Raw genomic sequence first — 19552 nt, forward strand, 5'->3', positions numbered from 1 at the left:
CCATCTGATGGCCACACACCAGGAAAACCAGGGCCTAACCGGAAAGATATCGGCCTGACTAGCCCACTTTATGCTCCCATCTCTTAAAATAGTTGTATCAAAACCAGTTACTGGAATAAGTGTAATCACTTGACTGCCCTTAAATCTCCAGGTATAATTCCAAACCAAAATTTCCTACCCCTACCTTTCGTGCCACTCCCCTGTGTGGAATATTATATATAATACCCCCCTATAAAATACAGGAACATTCATTTCAGTAGTGCCCGACACTCATTTATTCAACAAACACCTTTTCCAAAAAGGCATCTATTATTTTATATGCTAGAAGGAACAAAAGTTGATTTTTGGCCTAGGAAGTGACCAGGGAGGTCATGGAGTACAATCTCCTTAGAGAGGAGGAAACTGAGTAAATAGAACATAGGAGTGACCAAGGCCCTGCCATTCCAAGCTCTTGGCACTACATTTCATTCATTTATATATGTACTCACTCTCCCCTATGCATGCATACACACACAATTAAAACCCATACCTTCAGTTTTAGAATCAATACTATTTATCAGTTCCAAGAGCAGTAAAACAGGCAATGGGGGGTGGGGTGTCAAGAGTATCTGAAGTCAAATCTGAACCCAGTACCTCTGGTGTCCAGGCCTGGTTGTCAATCTACTGCCCCCTTTTATATACACTTTTATACATAAATGTATACACATATACACATGATTTTAAAATTTCTGACAATACAGTGTGCTGAGTGCCAACAGGCACCAGATGAAAACAATCGATAGCAAGTCTTGGGTTCAAGTTCAGGCTTTACCATGTCCTGATCCCACAAGTTATTATCTCATGTAAGGAGGAGGTGGGGGTAAGGGGAGGCAAAGTGTGTTAGGGAGAAAACATTTGTAAAAGGCCTACTATGTGTTGAGTTCTTTACAAATATCCCATTTTAGCTTAAAAACCCTGGGAGGCTAATTGTAGGATCACTCCCATTTTATAGTGAAGAAAATAGAGGCAGACATAGGTTAGGAGACTTGCCCAGACTCAGGCAGGAGGAGAGCGGGAACAAATGATTTTCAAAGTAGATACATCTCCAAGATCTCTTCCAAGAAGATTCAATGTTGTCGATCAAGAATGCATTTATAAGGCAGCAAGGTGGCTCAGTGGATAGAGTGCTAGGCCTGGAGACTGGAGGAGGTGCTGGGTCCAAATGTGGCCTCAGACACCTAACCCGCATTCCCTAATCCATACTGCTTTCCTGCCTTGGAACCAAAATATCTTATGGATTCTGACTCTAAAATTAACTCTCCCTCTCTCTCTCATTCCTTCCCTGCCCTCCCCCCTCCCTGTAGCACAACTCAAAACTTTTTAAAAGGATGGATGTTAAAAATAAAATGTTAAAAGTTCAAAAGAAAAGATCCCATTTGCAATTCATAGACGCACTCTCTCTAACCATTGGCCCATTTCTTAGCCATGGAGCGGCCCTTGGTATCCCCGGGGGTTGGCGCGACGCTGAGCCCCCATTGGGTGCTCAATAAATGGGGAACACACCTTGATCTTGACATATCTGTCCGATTGGTGCCGGATAAACTTCTTGGTCCTCTTCTTGACGATCTTGGGCTTCACGAGGGGCCTGAGGGCGGGCATGTTGCCTGTAAGACAAACGCTGGGCAGTTAGCCTCGTAGAGAGGGACCGGGAAGGGGCAGCCCCAGACTCCCAGCCCCTCTGTTCCCCTGCGAAGGGCCAGCCCCAGGCCCCGGCGTCTGTGGCAGATTGTCTTCCACTCACGAGCCACGGGCCGAGTTCGGAGTGGAATGGGTATCCTCTGCGAGCCTCACTCTCCCTCCCGCAGCCCAGCCTGGAAGAGCACAGGGAGCTCTCCAGAGGTGATTTACCAAGGGCGGGGAGGAGGGCTCTGGGGCCCAAGAGACCCAGGCGGCCCTGCTACGTGTAACCCGGGGCTGAGGGGCCGGCGCGAAGGACTCCCGGGGTCTATCGCTCGCCCGCCGGGGCGGGGAGAGATCTAGAATTCTCTTTCCTCAAACCTCGCCTGGCTGGTCCCCTCAAGGACCCACCGGCTGCTGCTTCTCGGGGTAAGCGAGCCTCGAGGCCGCTGCCCGGACGAGGATGGCGATGGATTGAATCTTACCGAGTAAGAAACAGCAGCCTCCTCCACGGAAGCGCTGAAGGAAAGAGAGCGAGAGTGAGAAGGAAAGACGTACCGCAGGGGCTGATGGGACTTTACGTCTAAGTCCTGCAAGAAGAAGACAGGAAGGTGTCACGACAGCGAAATCGAAAAAGCTCAGAAAAATTCTGAAAGATAGAGGAAAGATATATGTTATCACTTGCAAGCGCGTTGCTCAGATCTCTTAAGAAATAGCACGGATTCTTGATTTCAAATATTGTGTTGTGATTTGTAAGCTTCCAGGACCTGACTGGGAAGATACTTCCTTCCGCCAGAAGTTGAACTCTACCAGGGGCATCTTCCGCCAGCGCCTCCTCCCTGAAGTCGTCTTCCCCCTAGCGCCTGGGATGGATCTAAACTGGGGAGAGCTGAGACACCCACGTGGTTTTGTAAGGGATTTGCATGTCCCGGATCTTTTCATTTTCCATATGTCGCTATTAAAGCCCATGCATAGTCGCAGAGATGCAATAGATTGCAGTCATAATTCAACAGATATTTATAACATTCCCACTGGGTTGCAATAAATGAAGAGATTGCAGCAACAGTTCTGATTTTCATTCAACCGGTGTTAAGTTCCCAGTGGTTGCAAAACATTGCTTGGTTCTGGGAAAGATGCTTGAATGAATCTCTTTCTTCTTTGGGCTTTGCTTGATGGGCCTAATCAAGGATCATTAACACAGTTAACTCTACTGTTGCAAGGACTCTTGAATGAATTTAATAGATGCACGAGAAATACTTTGTTGAACGAAAACCCCAGGGACAGCATTTTGGTCTCCAGAATCAAATGCTTTTTAAAAATAATATGTTCATGTTGGCGTGAGAATGCAAATCAAAGCATATGATTTATCACTTTTTTATTTGGGTATATGTTTGGGGGTTATGGCTTCATAAGATTATTCATTTGCAAAAATGGATAATATGGAAACATGTTTTGCTTGTTTTGAATTGCTTGCCAGCTCTGGGAAGGGGGAGGGAGACAATCTGGATCATATAACTTAGGAAAACTCATGTGGAAATTTGTTATTATGTGTAATTTGTAATAAATAAAAAATAACAATTAAAAATATGTTCATTTATTCAAATACTTATCTCACTCCCCCATTATTCCCCACCCAATGGAATGATAAAACAAAAAAAAGGAAAAATAAAACCCTCAAAACAAATATAGATTTTTCACTTTATTTGTATTTTTATTTGGTTTTATAGGAATATTCACTTACAACAATGATGAATTTGGAAGTATGTTTTGCATAATAATACACTTATAAGCCATCTCTTATAAATGATAAGGGAGGGGAGACAATTTGGATCTTATAATTTCAGAAAACGTATGTTGAAAATTGTTACATGCAATTGAGAAAATAAAATATTAAAAATTTTTAAAATTAAAACCAAAAATCATTTATTGAGTGTATCAATTGGGTTTTCTGCAAGTTTCAAGTTTGCCCCTGCCCCTTGAGAACTCATCCGGAAGGGAGTACCAGGCACTCATGTTTTGGACTGAACAACAGACCTTGAAGTGTTTGGTGACCCAATTTGGGTGGGACTGGCAGACATAGTCAAATGTTGAGTACCCTTATTAGTCTTAGTAGGTTCTCCTATTGTATTAGAGTCCTCTCCCAGGAAGCCCAGCTCTTGGTTCGATCCTTTCCTTTTGTATTCATTGTGGTAGACCACTCCCTGATACCCCAGCCTGCTTACAGCCTGTCTATGCATGCTTGCTGTGCCAAGTTCTCCAGAGGGTATAAAAGATCCCCAAGTCCTGTCACTCTTGGGAGAATCTTCTCATGCCTTGATTCTTCCCAGAGATACTGTCCCCAGAACCCTAGTTTTTACTCTGTAGTTTTTGGCACCTGGCTTTGTGATAGTGGCCATTATTGGACCCATCTCTTTCCTAACTAAACACTTGGATTTTTTCCCCCTGATTACTTTAGTTCTATGTTATTTCCAAGTTGACAAAAAACAAAACAAACAAACAAACAAAAAAACGCAGGACCTCCAGTCTCCAAAACTGGCTTTCTATCCTCTGCCCCTTACAAAAATATTTATAATGACTCTTTTCATGTTAGAAAAAATGGGGCACTAAGGCCCTCCCGTTAGGGTACATATAAAAAAGTTTGGACTCTTTTTTTTTTAAACAAGATATTGATAATGTGATATAGCAAGACTTCATTTTAAAAACTGAGTTTTTGGACCAATGTCTTATAATGTTTATTGTTGTATCATTTAGTTCCTCATACAGTATAATATCTCTTGGCTCTGTGATCTCAGCATGGGCCCAGGAGAAGGTAGGATGGAGGGGCAGTGCTATGCATGGGTCCAAGCAACTATTGATCTATAGTCTAATGAACAGGGGGGTGGGGTCACTAATGCTGCAGCTGTTTGGGGTTTCCCAGTATCTACCCCCATCTAAGTTAGCAGTAAGACTTTTTGTTACATTGGCCAGAGACTACGTAGCCAGCATCGGAAATGGGCCAACATCGCTCAGGATGGTAGATGGCTGGATAGGCATGAGGCAATTTATCCACTCGGCTGAAAAGGACCAGTTGCCTCTCCCACTTCTTGTTGGGAAGATAGATCAGCAGTTTATCCAGGAGGTGTCCGGGCCAGAAGAAATTGGGGTGAGTGCCCTGAGGACCATAAGGCTTGTGGAGGCACTTGTCCTTCAATTTTCTGGGAAATGAGATGAGATGGGCAGTGAGGAGAAGGTATTGACTACTGTGAGACTGACCTGTCAGATTACCTGGAATGCAGCTAATTCTGGGGGAGATGGGGTTCCCAGAGACAACTCTACAAGCTTAGTCAGGTTATAAACCAAGGAAGAATTGGCTTCTCAGTAGAGGAGGACATAGATAGTCATTGATTGGCCCATCGCTTTGGGCCATAACTAAGCCCTAGGAGATGAGGATATGAATCTGGATCTGGAAGAGGGGATTATGATGAGAGAAGATAAAAGTATGTCAGTTGGTCTGAGTCTGATTTGTGATATGGGCCAAGGATGGCAGAACGCCTCCCAGGCTCCTAATTTTGGTTAGCAGGGTACAGTTCAAACATTACCTCTTTCCCAACTGTTGGCTGTGGGCAGAATACTCCCTACCCCCAGGACCAGCTTCAGATAATCTCATGGTAACTAAGGTTAGGGAGGTCATGGATCATTAGAATGCACAAATAATTTCCTTATTTTATTTTTTTTACCAACAAGGAGTCAACAGGATAAATGTAAATTTGTTTCCTTCTTTTCCTCTTCCCCTGTACATTAGGGGTGGTAACAGTCAGTAAGTTTGGAGGAGGAAGGGAGTGGAGTGTCTCAGCCCTAAATACATAAGTGGAGATTCCTTACAGGCTTACTTATACTAGAACCACAGATTCACCAGGGAAATCATTAGAATTTTACTCCAAGGAGAAGGAACTTAGAGACCACCATTATAAAACCCATAAAAGGGGGAGTGATTTGCCTAAAATCCTAGAGGATTCTATATCTAAAACCCAAGGGATCTCAGAGACCAATTTCATAATTTTATAGATGAGAAAACTGGGACCCAAGGAGGTTAAGTGAATTGCCCAAGGTCCCACAGACCTGGGATTTCAACTGGGTCCAATGATTCCAGAGACACTATGTCCCATTGCCTTCTTAATGGCAGATTAGTTCATAGTAGATCTGGGACCAGCACCCAAGATTCTTGACTCTCAGACCAGCATGCTGATACCTAGAAGAGTGTATGCTTACATTGTGGAATGTCTATCATCTTATACCTCCAAAAAATAGCCCATGAGGGTGTTCAGAGCAGGAGGATGAGAGAAAAGGCCTTTACCTCCTTCCTTAGGCAGTCTCTACTCCTTCTACTACTAAACTGGTTTCCATCAAGCATCTCAAATCCTATTTTCTGCTGGAGGCCTTTCCTAGACACTTTTCCCCCACTTCCCTCAGGGCCTTCCTTTTGTGATTACTCTCCACTTACACTGTATAGGACTATTGATTGAGTGGCATTCCCTTTCCATCCTCTAATCTCCCCCTCTCTCTCTTGCCCCTGCCATTTCCTCTAGGGCTCTAGAGTTGGGTCAAGGGGCAGCCACACAGTACTTACTGGGATTGTTCATAGGTTGCTCTTTAGACAATCTAGTCTCAGGATAGGGACAGATATTTAGCCCAATTCTTTGGCTCCCCTCAATCACACACATGCACCCAAAACTTCTGTGATGTACCTGTCTGTCACTGGTTTAAATAGTCCATACACACCTGGTCAGTGTCTCAAACTCTTTAAAGGTCATTTTCTTGATTGGTTTCTGGGACTTCCTGTTAGGGGTAAGACAAAAAGTGTCCAGGTTAAAAAGGGAAGAAATTCAAGCCTACAGCAACAGTTGGGGATTGGGGGAGTGGAGCTGTATCCAAAAAAGGACAAAGGGGGGCTTCCCCATGAACCTCTGAGGTTGTCACCAAAACTTCTTCAGCTCTTGGGTGACACTGGGTCCTGTTATTGAAAGAAATGTCAGAAACTGGTTTAATAGCAATGTCTTTTAAAAAAAAAAAGTCCATCTTAGAATCAGCATTGGGTATTGATTCCAAGACAGAATGCTGGTAAGGGCTAGGCATTTGGAGTTAAGTGACTTGCCCAGGGTCACCCAGCTAGGAAGTATCTGAGATCATATTTGAACCCAGGACCTCCCATCTCTAGGACTAAGCTCTATGTCCACTGAGGCAACTAGCTGCCCCCTAGGAGAGTGTATTCTTTCAAAACATGACACATCAACATGTACTATACTCCTTTCTCCTTTGCTACTTCATGTGCCCACCGTCTCTATAGAAGTAGGACCCTACCCCAGCTGCTGAGTTAGAAAGGAATAGGAAAGACTGTTGGTATTGGCTGCCATTTTTTTGATCAGGCCCGTAGCCTAGCTTGGTAGACAAGGAAGGGGTCACCTTTGAGCCACCTTCAGAATCTTATTCTTTCTCATGACCTGTGATAATTTTCAACAAATAGGTACCTGGTCTGCTTCAACACACCACTTAGGCATGATCAACCATTTGGGGCCCCAATTCCAGAGAAGGAAAAGCCTAGACTTAGGGTACCAGGGTCAGTGTAGTTGAGGCATAGCCGTAAAGGCTGAAGACCTCTTCTTCTTCCCGCTTGGGCTGCATAGTCAAGGTCATGGGTTGAGCTGTGTATGACCTGCCCAGCTGCATGTTCAAGGTTGGAATAGTCAGTAGAGGGAGGTTTGATAATGATTGGAGAAACTTGTTTTTCTGCCCTTTTTTGGAATCCTCTCGGTTCCTCCTGGTGCCTGGCAGGTAATGTCATGAATTCCTATGAAGTTGCCCAATTATTGGTTCCTGCTGTTGCTGGGCGGTAACGTCATATCTTCCTGTGGTTTTAACCTATATATGCTTTGTTTGAATCCAATAAACTTTGTTGCTATGCATTTCATAGAGCATCTGTCCATTCGTTACTCTTCATTTTCGTTACCCCAAGTAAGGTCACACAGGGCTGGCCAACCCTGTAGCTGAGCCTTACAGGTCAGGTAAAAACACTCTGATCCATAGTTCCAGCAGCCCAATGGAGAGATAACCTATCTCTTTCAAATAAGTCTCAGGAGGAAAAATAGCTGATATCTATGCAACACTTTAATGTATGTAATTAGAAAATCTTGAACCCTTGGACTTCATCTCCCAGTATCCCTTTCCCTTTGTCTTCACGCTTACGTTTGTTATGTGTGTATATAGTTTGATAACTCCACACTATTTCTCTCTCTTTTCTTGTGTGTGTATGTGGCTAGGTAAGCTTCCTCTTTTTCTCTAACCTTTTATTTTCCTTTTAGCTTCAAGTTATTATTAATAAATTTTATTAAATATAATACTTGGAGTATTTTGGATATTCATTTTTAAATCTTACAGATGTTTGTAAAGTTTAATTGTAAATTGTAAAGCTTTAAATCGTAAAGATTAAAATTAATATTCAATACTCCAAGTATTATATTTAATAGTATTTATTAAAATTCAACTTGAAGCAAAGAGAAAGTAAAATCTAGAGAAACCAAGTGAGCTGCTCCCCTCTTCCACGAGGGTCCAGCCCAAGAGCTGAGGGGGGAGGGGAGAGAGAGAGAGAAAGAAAGGGAGAGAAGAGAGAGAGAGAGAGAGAGAGAGAGAGAGAGAGAGAGAGAGAGAGAGAGAGAGAGAGAGGGCAGGTGGATAACCAAACTCAAAACCTCAATCAGCGTAATGATGCACATACAGGAAAGGGAAAAGGGAATTGTGGGAAACATAGTACAGGGCACACATTCTAATTAATACAGCATTTTACATATATCACATTTGAGCCTCACACAACAGCCCAGTAAGATACTTGTTAATAGTACCTTACATTTGACAAATGAGGAAACTGAGGCTGAGAGGGGGATGGATGTTCCCCAGGATCACACAGCTAATAAGGCAAGATGAAAGCAAGATTGAAGAAGCTTGCAACAAGACAGAACATACTTCAGAGCTGGTGATTCTTCTACTGTCAGCCACTTGTCTAGAGTTGGTGTCATTTCTTTAAGTTCATCATAATAGCCTCCTGGCTGTCTGATCTTGAGGATGTTGCCTTTCTCAAAGATGAGTTTGTCTCCAGGGAAAAGCAGAGCTGTCAATAGCAAGAGAAAACAACCAGTTGGGTTAAGGCTCCCTAGCTGGGTTTTCTTTGATTTTAGGATTTGGAGGATCTTTTTCTACAATCTAAGGGACTCTAAGTTTTGAATGGAGGTCTGCTCCATCTACCATCTCATCCAAATAGTTAAGCTAAATTATTTGAGAGCAGGGATTGTTACAGCTTCTTCTTTCTATCCTCAGTCTCTAGCACAGTGGTAGGCACTTGATATATGTATGTTTACTATAGACAAGGCTTAATATATGTTAGGTGCTAGAAATATAAAGCCAAAGAAAAGCCAATTTCTGCCCCCTCAATGAGTTTCGATTCATCTGGATCCTTATACTGTATCTACACTTTCCATTAACTTGACCAGTGAATCAACCAGTGAATCAATCAACAAACATTTGTAGGGCCAGCTGGGTAGCTCAGTAGATTGGAGAGCTAGGCCTAGAGATGGGAGGTCCTGGGTTCAAATATGGCCTCAGACACTTCCTAGCTGTGTGACCCTGGACAAGTCACTTAACTTCCATTGCCTAGCCCTTACTGCTCTTCTGCCTTGGAATCAATACATAGTATTGATTCTAAGATGGAAAGTGGAGGTTTACAACAAACAAAATTTTTATTTATTTATTTTTTGAATTAATTTAGTTAGTTAATTTAGAACATTATTCCTTGGGTACAAGAATCACATTATTTCCCTCCCTCCCCTCCCCCCACCCTTCCCGTAGCTGGGTATTACATATGTCCTTGATCAGAACCTATTTCCATGTTGTTGGTGTTTGCATTAGGATGTTCATTTAGAGTCTATATCCCCAGCCATATCCCTTCGACCCATGTATTCAAGCAGTTAAAACAAACAAATTTTAAAACAAACATTAATGTTTGTTTAATCTCATGAACCAAGAACTGTATTAGATACAAAGAATGAAGCAATCTCTACTCTCAAGGAGGGTATAGTCTAAAGGAAGAGATAAGAATATATATACATATACATACATACATATATATATATATATATATATATATATATATATATATATATATAAAGAATACAAAAAATACACAATATATACAAGGTGGAGGAATACAAGGCATTTTGGGACAGAAGATGCTGATAGTTGGGCAATCAAGAAAAGTGGTACCAGAGCTATACCTTGATGGATAGAGGCAAGTAAGAAGGGAGAGTATTTCAGATATGAGGAATGGTCAGTGCAAAGGTATGGAGATGGGAGATAGATTTGGGAAGCTGTGCTGCGCCATGTGAAGCAGAGAGAACTGGGATTAGAACTTTCAGCTCAGGGGAAGAGGGATCCATCTGTGCTGAGCCCAACGGGCTGTCAAGGAAGTTTATCCCCTCCCCCTCCTGAGTAACCTGTCTATCAAACATTCCTGACATACCAAGGTTGCACCAGGTTGCTGCCTTGCAGACCCCATTTCCCCAGACTGTGACCTTGTCAGCCAGTGAAGGTATGCTGGCCTCCAGCAAACTGGTGGCTTTCTAAGTCAATCCGCATCCCACAGAGATCCTCATGAACAGTTTAGTGACTGTCATTTCAATCTAAGACTGAAATGCATTATTCTATGCTGCCTAATGAGTAATTAATTTAATTTTATTGAAAAGACCTGGTAAAACAACTCAAGAGGAAGATTTTCATTAGAACCCACAATATACATAGGAGCAAGTCAAACGTACACTTTATAAGTCTTTTTTTTAAACCCTTACTTTCTGATTTAGTAACAACTTCAAGACAGAAGGGCAAGGGCCGGGGAATTGGGGTTTAAGCAACTCGCCCAGGATCACTCGCCCAGCTAGAAAGTGTCTGAGGTCTGATTGGAACCCAAATCCTCCTGGCTCCTGGCTCCTGACATGGAGCTCTAGCCACTATGCCATCTCATTGCCCCCTATGTCTTTTGGGTCACATTCTTATCTTGAGATCATTCTATCTAGAACATCTCATGAAAAGCAGTACCCCATTCCTTTGCAGTGGTGGAAGTCCACAGGTGTGGAACATTACATAGAATGTTAAATTTTTTAAAAAACCACACATTTGTGTGTGTATTTTATACCTAATCAATATCCTGATTTCACAGATTTTTTTCTCTTCCCATTTTTCTTTTTAAAAATTCTTTCTTATACAATATGACTCCCTGAGAAGAGGGAAAGGAATGGATAGGGGGAAGAACAGGTGATCTGAAGAAAGAAGATATAAATGAAAACCCATTTTTTTGAAAAAGCCAAGATTTAGAATGTCAACCCACAAAATTTTATGTCCTAAACTCCAAACTATAGAATGCAGGTCCAAGATATTCATATTCTTGAGTCAACAAAACAGCAAACATTAAAAAAAATTCATACTATGCCCAGGCATTAGGTACTAGAAATATAAGATTCAAAAGATTCAAAATGAAGCAATTTCTGCCCATAAGGTGTTTACTTCTACAGTGGGAGACAGCATATACTTTGAGAATTTCCATGGACTTGTGAGAATCATAGTCTTGATAGAGAATGAATGTCCTTTCACTTTTAGAGAATTCAAGAAAAAGGTACTTTTAAAAAAAAAACACCTTATCCTCTATCTTAGAATCAATACTGTTTATTGGTTTCAAGGCAGAAGAGTCATAAGGGTTGGGCAGTGGGGATTAAGTGACTTACCCAAGGTCACAAAGCTAGGACATGTCTGAAGTCATATTTGAATTCAGGACTTCCCATCTCTAAAGGAATTGGTTCTTCTGATGCACTAGCAAGTTGATTGGATGTTTCATGGACAGTTTTTATGAGGCATAGCTGCCAGAGGCAGCATGGTGGGAGACAGCAGGACAGCCGTCAGAGTGATGGGTTGTTGCTAACAGAGAGATGAACACTAAGACACTGGTTCCATCTCAGCTACCAGCACTGTGATGGGGAAAGCTGCTCGTTGCTGTCCTCCAAGAGAGATGAAAATGTCTGACTCCAGCTTCTTGGATCCGTACCAATTGTCAACTCTGTACTTCTAAGAATTTCTTTCTCCCCCTTACTGTAGATGGCATTATTCACCCCTAGACTTTTCTCTCTCTTTTTTCATGGAATGGTTTACTCTTATTGTTTCCTTTTTCAGTTGAACTTTTTGAAATGTCTTCAATGGGTCATTCCTTTTTTTTTAAACCTTTACCTTTTGTCTTAGAATTGATATTAAAAATCAATTCTAAAACAGAAGAGCAGTGGGTGCTAGGCAATAAGGGTTATGTGACTTGCCCAGGGTCACACAGCTAGGAAATGTCTGATGCCATATTTGAATCCAGGATCTCCAACTCTCCAGAACTGGCTTTCTATCCACTGAGCTACCTAGCTTCCTGGATGGGTCATTACTTTTGTGTGACATGTAAAATCTTTATTTTTTTTAAAACCCTTACCTTCTGTCTTGGAATCAATACTGTATATTGGTTCCAAGGCAGAAGAGTGGTAAGAGCTAGGCAATGGGGATCAAATGACTTTCCCAGGGTCACACAGCTGGGAAGTGTCTGAGGCCATATTTGAACCCAGGACCTCCCATCTCTAGGACAGGCTCTCAATCCACTGAGCTACCCAGCTGCCCTTGGGGGGGGATTCTTAAAGAAATGAAGAGACCAATTGGGGGTATTTTAACTAAAGAAAGAACCAAGGTTTAGAGAGGTTTGATTAGCATCCAGTAGTTTCATTTCCTGCCCATTCTCACCACCTTGCCTTTCATGAGGATGTCTTCTGTCAGTGGGATTTGGTAGTCCTCACAAGCCTTTACCGACTTCAGGTAGACCAGAAAGGTAGCTTGTCGAAAAGCATCGGTCAGCTCTCCCATCTCGCCTGACAGAGTGGATGGAAGGTTGTTGTCATCGTAGGCCTTGTTGCCACTTCTTACCAGGCGACATCTTTCCACAAATATCAAGGGATTTATTTTTTTCTGTAAAAGGTAACAAAAAGAATGGACATTTTCCCATTGTAGTCCCTAGAAAGGATATGTCACTTAGTTCTATTTGGTGACAGTAGAAATCCAGTTAACCATTCTTCTGATTCCTATCCTTCAATCCTATGCTCCTATGATTCTAGAAGACTTTCTCTGGGTAATTCTGTTGGGCTAGATTCATATCGGAACCATGTCATGAAAACCAGTGTTCTATCAGAAAAATGAAATGCAGACTACAAGGTAAATGGAAAAAAAGAGAGAGACAGAGACAGACAGAGACAGAGAGACAGAGACAGAGAGACAGAGAGAGAACATCTGAATGCCATAGTTATATTAACCAAACTTGGCTCCAAAAAAAGAAATGAGAAAACACCTCTACCTCTCTTGGGGGAAAAGAAAAACAAAACACCAAAATGAAACCAAATACTGTGTAATGATGGCACCCAAATTTATATATTAAAGAGGTCATATGAGAATGAATCTTCCTCTACTGAGGTCGAGGGTCATGGTTTTGGAAAACTACACATACTATCAGATTTGGCTGATGTATTGGTTAATCTTAATTAAATGCTTTTTTTTTTAATTTCTGCTTTTTAAATATTTGTTATAATCAATGGATCTTAGTAGAGGAAGGTGGAAGAAATATGTTTGAAAATAAAGAAAAGATAAATAAAAAAATAAAGTTGGGAAACCAAGGGGATGTCCATCAAATAGGGAATGGCTCAATAAATTGTAGTATATTAATAGTGCTGTTGTGTGATAGCACATATATGGTAGTACTATTGTGCTATAAGAAATAGCAAGGGGGATGTTTTCAGAAAAACTTGGGAAGACTTATATGAACTGATGCAAAATGAAGCAAATGGAATGAGGAAAGCACTGTATACAAAAGCAACAATATTGTGACATTGATCAACTGTGAAAAATTTAGCTATTCTGATCAAAACAGTGAGTGATCCATGATAATTCCAAAGGACTCATAATGAAAAATGCTATCTCCAGAGAGAACTAATGAACTCTGAGAGCAAAATGAAATATATTATTTTTAAATTTCTTTCTTTTTCTTGCCTTTTTTTTGGCAAGATGGTTAATATGAATCTATTTTGCCTGACTTCACTTATTGAGTATCATATCATATTGTTTGCCTTCTCAATGTATGGCAGGGGGGGCTGGAGGAAGGGAGGGAATTTTTTTAAATTAGTGTTTAAAAATTTAATTGGGAAATATTTAACAAAATAAATAAAATACAATAAAAACATTTTTTTTTAAAAAAAGAGAAAATCAGTGTTCTAGAATCTCAACTCATGGCACTTGTGTCCTGGTAAGAAACACCCTGTGAATGTAAAGAAGAAAAGATAGGATTGTACAGTGGTAGTATCTGTAAAGAATCTTAGAGAGCAGCTGACCTTGAAGCCAGGAAAAGCCAGCCACATAGTGACTGTGTGATCTGGCCAGTGATTTACCCTTCAGCCAAGGATGACACCTCTCAAGGCTGTCAGTCACTTTCTAAGACAAGCTGCAGAGAGGGGGTACTAACCTGGTTTGGTAGAGGGAATTTCCTCCTCTGGAAGTACCCTCTACCAATGAAATCACAAGTGTGGTCCCTATCCTTATCCCTTCATTTTCATAGAGATTTCTTTGTATTTTGCAAATCAGTGTTTTAACAGATAAAGAATAGATAGAAAGACTAACAATGTAAATGGGAAAATAAACAAGAAAGCATGCTGGGTGTGATTCTAGTAAGAGTTGGTGCACCTGTGAGAGGGATTATTTGTCTCCATTTTGCACCTGAGCAAACTAAGACACAGGAAAAGTAAAGTGACTTTCCCTCGATCCCCAACTTAGTTTCTTCCATCTTTTGCTGGAACCCTTCTTAATTCTCACCATTAATTCTTTCCTATTTATCCTGTACATAGCTTGTTTTGTGTATGTTTGCACATGTTGTTTCTCCCATTAGATTATAAACTTTTTAAGGGACTGTCTTTGGCTTCCTCTTGTATCCACAGCTCTTAGTCCAGTGCCTGGTGAATAGTAAGCATTCAATGTATGTCAGAGCAAAAGCCAGAGCCCTCTATAGCCTTCGGCAAAATCTATGTAGTGTATTGCACATAAGAGCTTTTCCAATCAATGGGATGCTGTATGCTGGTCTGACTTTTAAGGAACCAGAAAAATTGGCTCAGCAGGCTTGGGTTGGAAGGGGCAACCAGTGACCCTATTTTGTTTTTTAAACTTTTCTTACCTCCCTTACCTCCCATCTTAGAATCAATACTGCAGATTGGTTCCAAGGCAGAAGATGGTAAGGGTTGGGCAACTGGCATTAAATGACTTGCCCAGGGTCACATAGCTAGGAAATATCTGAGACTAAATTTGAACCCTGGACCTGTGGTCTCTAGGCCTGGCTTGCTATCCACTGAGCCACCCAGCTGCCCCCATTTTTAAAACTCATTAATGCTTTGGGAAGAGTCAAGGAATGCTTCCTTTGTCTCAGTCAAGTTACCTTATTTTGTCGTCTCATTTCCCTGTATCGTTTCCCAACTTCCTCCATATCCTCATAGCTCAAAAGCATTCTGTCTGGCGCAGTGTTAACCGGAGGCACTTCCAAAAGGTTTGATTGTGGGGAAGGGGATCTTAAGGATGAAGACTTTTCCTTCTTAGCCTTTGACTTCCTTCTCGGTCTTTTTTTGCCATACAAATAATCTGAGGTGAGGAAAGGGAAAGATTCAGAACAAGAAGCATCTCATTACAATCCATATACTTGGAAGAGAAGTAGAAAAGGATCAAGAAATAGTCTGCTTTATCCTAGCACCCACAATCCACCAACAAATATTTATGGAATATCGATCATGTATCAGTCACTGAACTAGATGCAATGAGAAACTTTAAGAAGTGGCCTTAGGGCACTTAAGGAAATACCCTTAAGAAATTTATAATTTTATTATAATTTATAAACCATAAACAAATAAAAAAGTAAATAATAAGATTTAAGTGGTATCATAGATTTAAAGCTAGACAGAACCTTACAAATGGGTTCTGAAACTGAAGTAGGGAGAAGATCGTTGACTGGTGCAAGGTAATGTAGGTAGAAATTAGCAGAGTTGAGACTCCACATTCAGTGGATTTTTCGATGTGGCCATCCTACAAGCTTAGAATTTCAGACCTGGAAAAGAATTGAAGATTGGAGTCAAGAAGGTCTGAGTTTGAATCCTACCTCAGACACTTACTAGTTGTCTTACTCAGAACAAGTTACTTAGCCTCTTCTCTAGGTCTCAGTTTCTTCATCTGTAAAATGGGAATCATAACCACATTGATCTAGCAGGGTGGCTGTGAGGAATAAATGATATGTACCTATGTAAAGCATTTTGCACACTTTAAGATGCTAAATAAATATTAGGTACTATGATGGGGGACATTGACCAATGACAGTTCTGCCCTTAGAAAACAGCTTGATAATGGTTTCCAGAAATGCCTGTTGGAGGATGTTTTCTCCTCCTTCCCTCCCTCTCTATTTCAGCATATATATATATATATATATATATATATATATATGTTTGTTTGTTTCCTGTTGGAATCCTGCCTAATGATGAAAAGCCTTTTTTTAAATTATCTAGTGACCTAGGACTAAGTGTATATACAAAAGATTCAAATGGACATACTTTCTCCCCCCCCCCCCCCAGCAGTTTTCAATTAAGAGAGAGAAATGCTCTGTGGGTCTTCAGATAGGAAATAGTTTGTGGTTGTTGCCTCATCTCTCCATCTGGCCAGTGTGTGACCATGAAGATATGCCATCTCAGTTTCTTCTATCTCTTCAAATTTATTTTTCCTGACCGTGGGCAAATGCTATTGGAAATGAAATGGACCAGATTACAGCCTCTTGTGACCTTCAAATGGTTGGAAGAGGCACCAAAGGTTCTCTTAGTTAACCAGAGCCTGGAGAAGCCATAGCAGGAGTGGCCTGCTTGTCCCAACCCAACAAAGTACAATAAATAAGCAGAGACACTTTGCCCTGCAAGCAGGAAAATGGTTGTGCTTCATCTAGAAGAGAGCTGGGTAAGGATTTCTTAAAAGGAGAATATATTCTCATTACTGGGTTAGTACTCTTAAGGAATAGAGGAATGTTTCATAGCACCACTTGAAATTTAAGCTCTCTATCCCCAAGATATGTAGAGGGAAAAGTGTGCCTTGATTTAAGGAAGGATATCTTTGTTTTTGTCTTTGCTATACTTTATCAATAAATATCCTATTGTAAAAGATAATTGTTGTTAATTGGTTAATTAATATTAGGAAGATGGTAGACTGATATTGAAGAGATGGGGGCTCATGAACAATAGAAGTAGAAAGCTCCACCCCTCTGGGTTACCCCTGGAATCCTGAAGGAATAAGTAGTGGAAACAATCTGTAGAATCAGTTGGCTTTGAGTTGCTAGATTGAGTGAGAGCCTATGCTACAGTATCATTATTAGTAGTAGTAACTATTATATATAAGAATAACCTTGTGACAAAGGTAGATATTATTATCCTTGTTTTAGAGATGAAGTTGGGAGCCAATGAATGAATTGCCACACTAAAAAAAAAAGCTAGTGAGTTAAGTGGAAATCTGTGTTGTGTGTGTAGACATATTTGTAATGGGTTTGCCCCTCTGGCTTAGAGTTGTCACTAAAACTGAAAGTAAAAGTTTAAAAAAAAAGTTGTCTCTTGGAATTTACTAAACCCTTACCTTCTGTCTTAGAATCAATACTAAGTTTAAGTTCTAAGGCAGAAGAATGGTAAGGGCTAGATAACAATTGGGGTTTAGTGACTTGCCCAGGGTCACACAGCTAGGAAGTATGAGGTCATATTTGAACCCAGGACTTCCCGTCTCTAGGCCTGTCCTCTCTATCTACTGAGATAGCTAGCTGCCCCTACACGACAAATAACTTCATTATATAATTATAAATTTATTATATATGATATAATTTCAAAATGTTTATTGATTATTTGGAGGAAAGGAAGGATGCAGCCCGTCTCCCCAACTTCTTACTTTTCCTTTTCTCTTGTTTTTCATTTTTCCTGGATGCAGACCAATATCTATATGAAGTTACCAGATCTTGTAGGTAGATTACATTGAACTTGTTCATGGAGCTCAGGTAGATTACCACATCCTCAAACTCCCGTTCAGTCAGAGGAGCATTAACCTGAATGTAGAAAGAAAGCCCTCGTTTAAAGGATGGGAGGCAAAACCAAAACCAAGTACCTCATGCTTTGGCTAAAGAGCCTGGTACTAGACACCTTTATAGGGGGAGAATGGATTTTGTGGCAGCAGGTCTGTCTGACTCAGGGGTGGTACTGACTCCCCAAGAGCAGGAAGGAAATGGAGTCAGCTAAAGCTAAATAACTCAATCTAGGTTGCTTAGTTCTAAATTCCAGAAATATTTCATTTTCCCATGTGAGAGCATACTCCCACTATTACATTTTCAGGGCCAGCATTTATACCTCTGAAATGAGCAAATGCTACAAATCAGGGCATGATTTACTATTCCTTTCAAGTTAAGAAAGTGATGCAGAAAATATTTATTATAGATTTAACTGACCTCTATGGTTTATGTAGATTTATATAATGTAGATTAAACTGAAAAGGCTGCCATTTGTATTTTTTTTTTCACCAGCACAGCCCTGATCTTGGCCTTCCAATATTTTTGGTCCTTCTTTGGCTTTCCCTTAGAGCGACACTTGTCCATCCAACCAGTGCTGACCCTCAATGGGTCACTGATCCTGATTCATGTGTATACTCTGGTTTGCACTGTTCTCTTATAAATCTCCCTCCTCTCATTAACTCTAGCTATAAAGACACCTTCGCCCGTTCAGAGCCTGTTACCCCAATCCCACGCCTCATCCCAAACCCTCAATCTGTTGTTGCCAGCCTTCTGTTTGATGAGAGATACTCATGGCAAATCCTGGTTTGCCCTTGGTGCAGCTCTGGATCCTGGGGCGGATAGCCTACAACTACTTCTTCATTGGTGGCATATGAATGGAAGTGCTTTGGGTTGGACTTCATAGACTTAACAGTTAAGAGGCTTCCCTCCCTTTTTTGTTTCCTCTCCCTTCTTCTCTCCCTCTGATTTATACTCGGTATATTTTATATTGAGCATAAGTAAATATATATAATATATACTATATATGTATACCCACATATATAACTATATAATATATGCACACATTTATATATAGCAGAAGCATATTGCACATATGCTCATAGTATATATATAGCATATACACACAATCTATATATAGTATAAAAATGACATATATGTATTAAAAGCTTATATACTATATAATCTAAATATATAGTATATATAATCTAAATATAATATAAAATATATAGTCTATATATATAGCATATATACATATCTCAGTACATTATAATATATAGTATATATACTGTCTATCAGCATATAGTATACATATATAGTATATACCTATATAGCATAAATATATATAGTTAATATATATCTATAATATAGCATAAATATAATACATATCTATATCTAGTATAATATTTACCTCTGTATAGTATATATATAGTATATATAATCTAAATATAAAGTATATAGTCTATACATATATATAGCATATATACACATCTCAGTATGGTATATATAGTATACACACATCTCCAGTCCAATGTAAAGAGTAACTATTGTATCACTTAAACTTCAGTGACAATTTTTGCTTCTTGAAGAGAGGAAGGTTCTGAGAAAAACATCTAATACATCTAACACATCTATAGTATAGCAGAAATATATAGTATATATGGTATAATATACATCTCTGTATAGTATAAATATAATATATATAAATAT

The 19552-nt window shown here is 40.2% G+C and overlaps 1 protein-coding gene across 5 annotated transcripts in view; it reads right to left on the reverse strand.

Annotated features, from left to right (window-relative positions):
* RPL32 (ribosomal protein L32) overlaps positions 1-19552 on the reverse strand; it is a 34345-nt gene that overhangs the window by 1805 nt on the left and 12988 nt on the right. Inside the window, exons 4-10 of one of the 5 annotated variants that reach the window (XM_056804684.1) lie at positions 17734-17887; positions 15215-15414; positions 12501-12714; positions 8650-8794; positions 6415-6471; positions 2142-2305; positions 1543-1643 (exon numbers count right to left, since the gene is read on the reverse strand). In XM_056804684.1, the coding sequence (XP_056660662.1) occupies positions 1543-1643; positions 2142-2305; positions 6415-6471; positions 8650-8794; positions 12501-12714; positions 15215-15414; positions 17734-17887 (1035 nt within the window). Of the gene's footprint in view, positions 1-1542; positions 1644-2067; positions 2306-4363; positions 4851-6414; positions 6472-8649; positions 8795-12500; positions 12715-15214; positions 15415-15738; positions 15842-17733; positions 17888-19552 lie in introns of those variants that run through there. The other 4 variants (XM_056804686.1, XM_056804685.1, XM_007500252.3 and 1 more) reach the window with 4 other exon arrangements.

The sequence above is a fragment of the Monodelphis domestica genome, chromosome 7 (genome assembly GCF_027887165.1).
Source record: "Monodelphis domestica isolate mMonDom1 chromosome 7, mMonDom1.pri, whole genome shotgun sequence".
NCBI classification, from domain to species: domain Eukaryota; kingdom Metazoa; phylum Chordata; class Mammalia; order Didelphimorphia; family Didelphidae; genus Monodelphis; species Monodelphis domestica.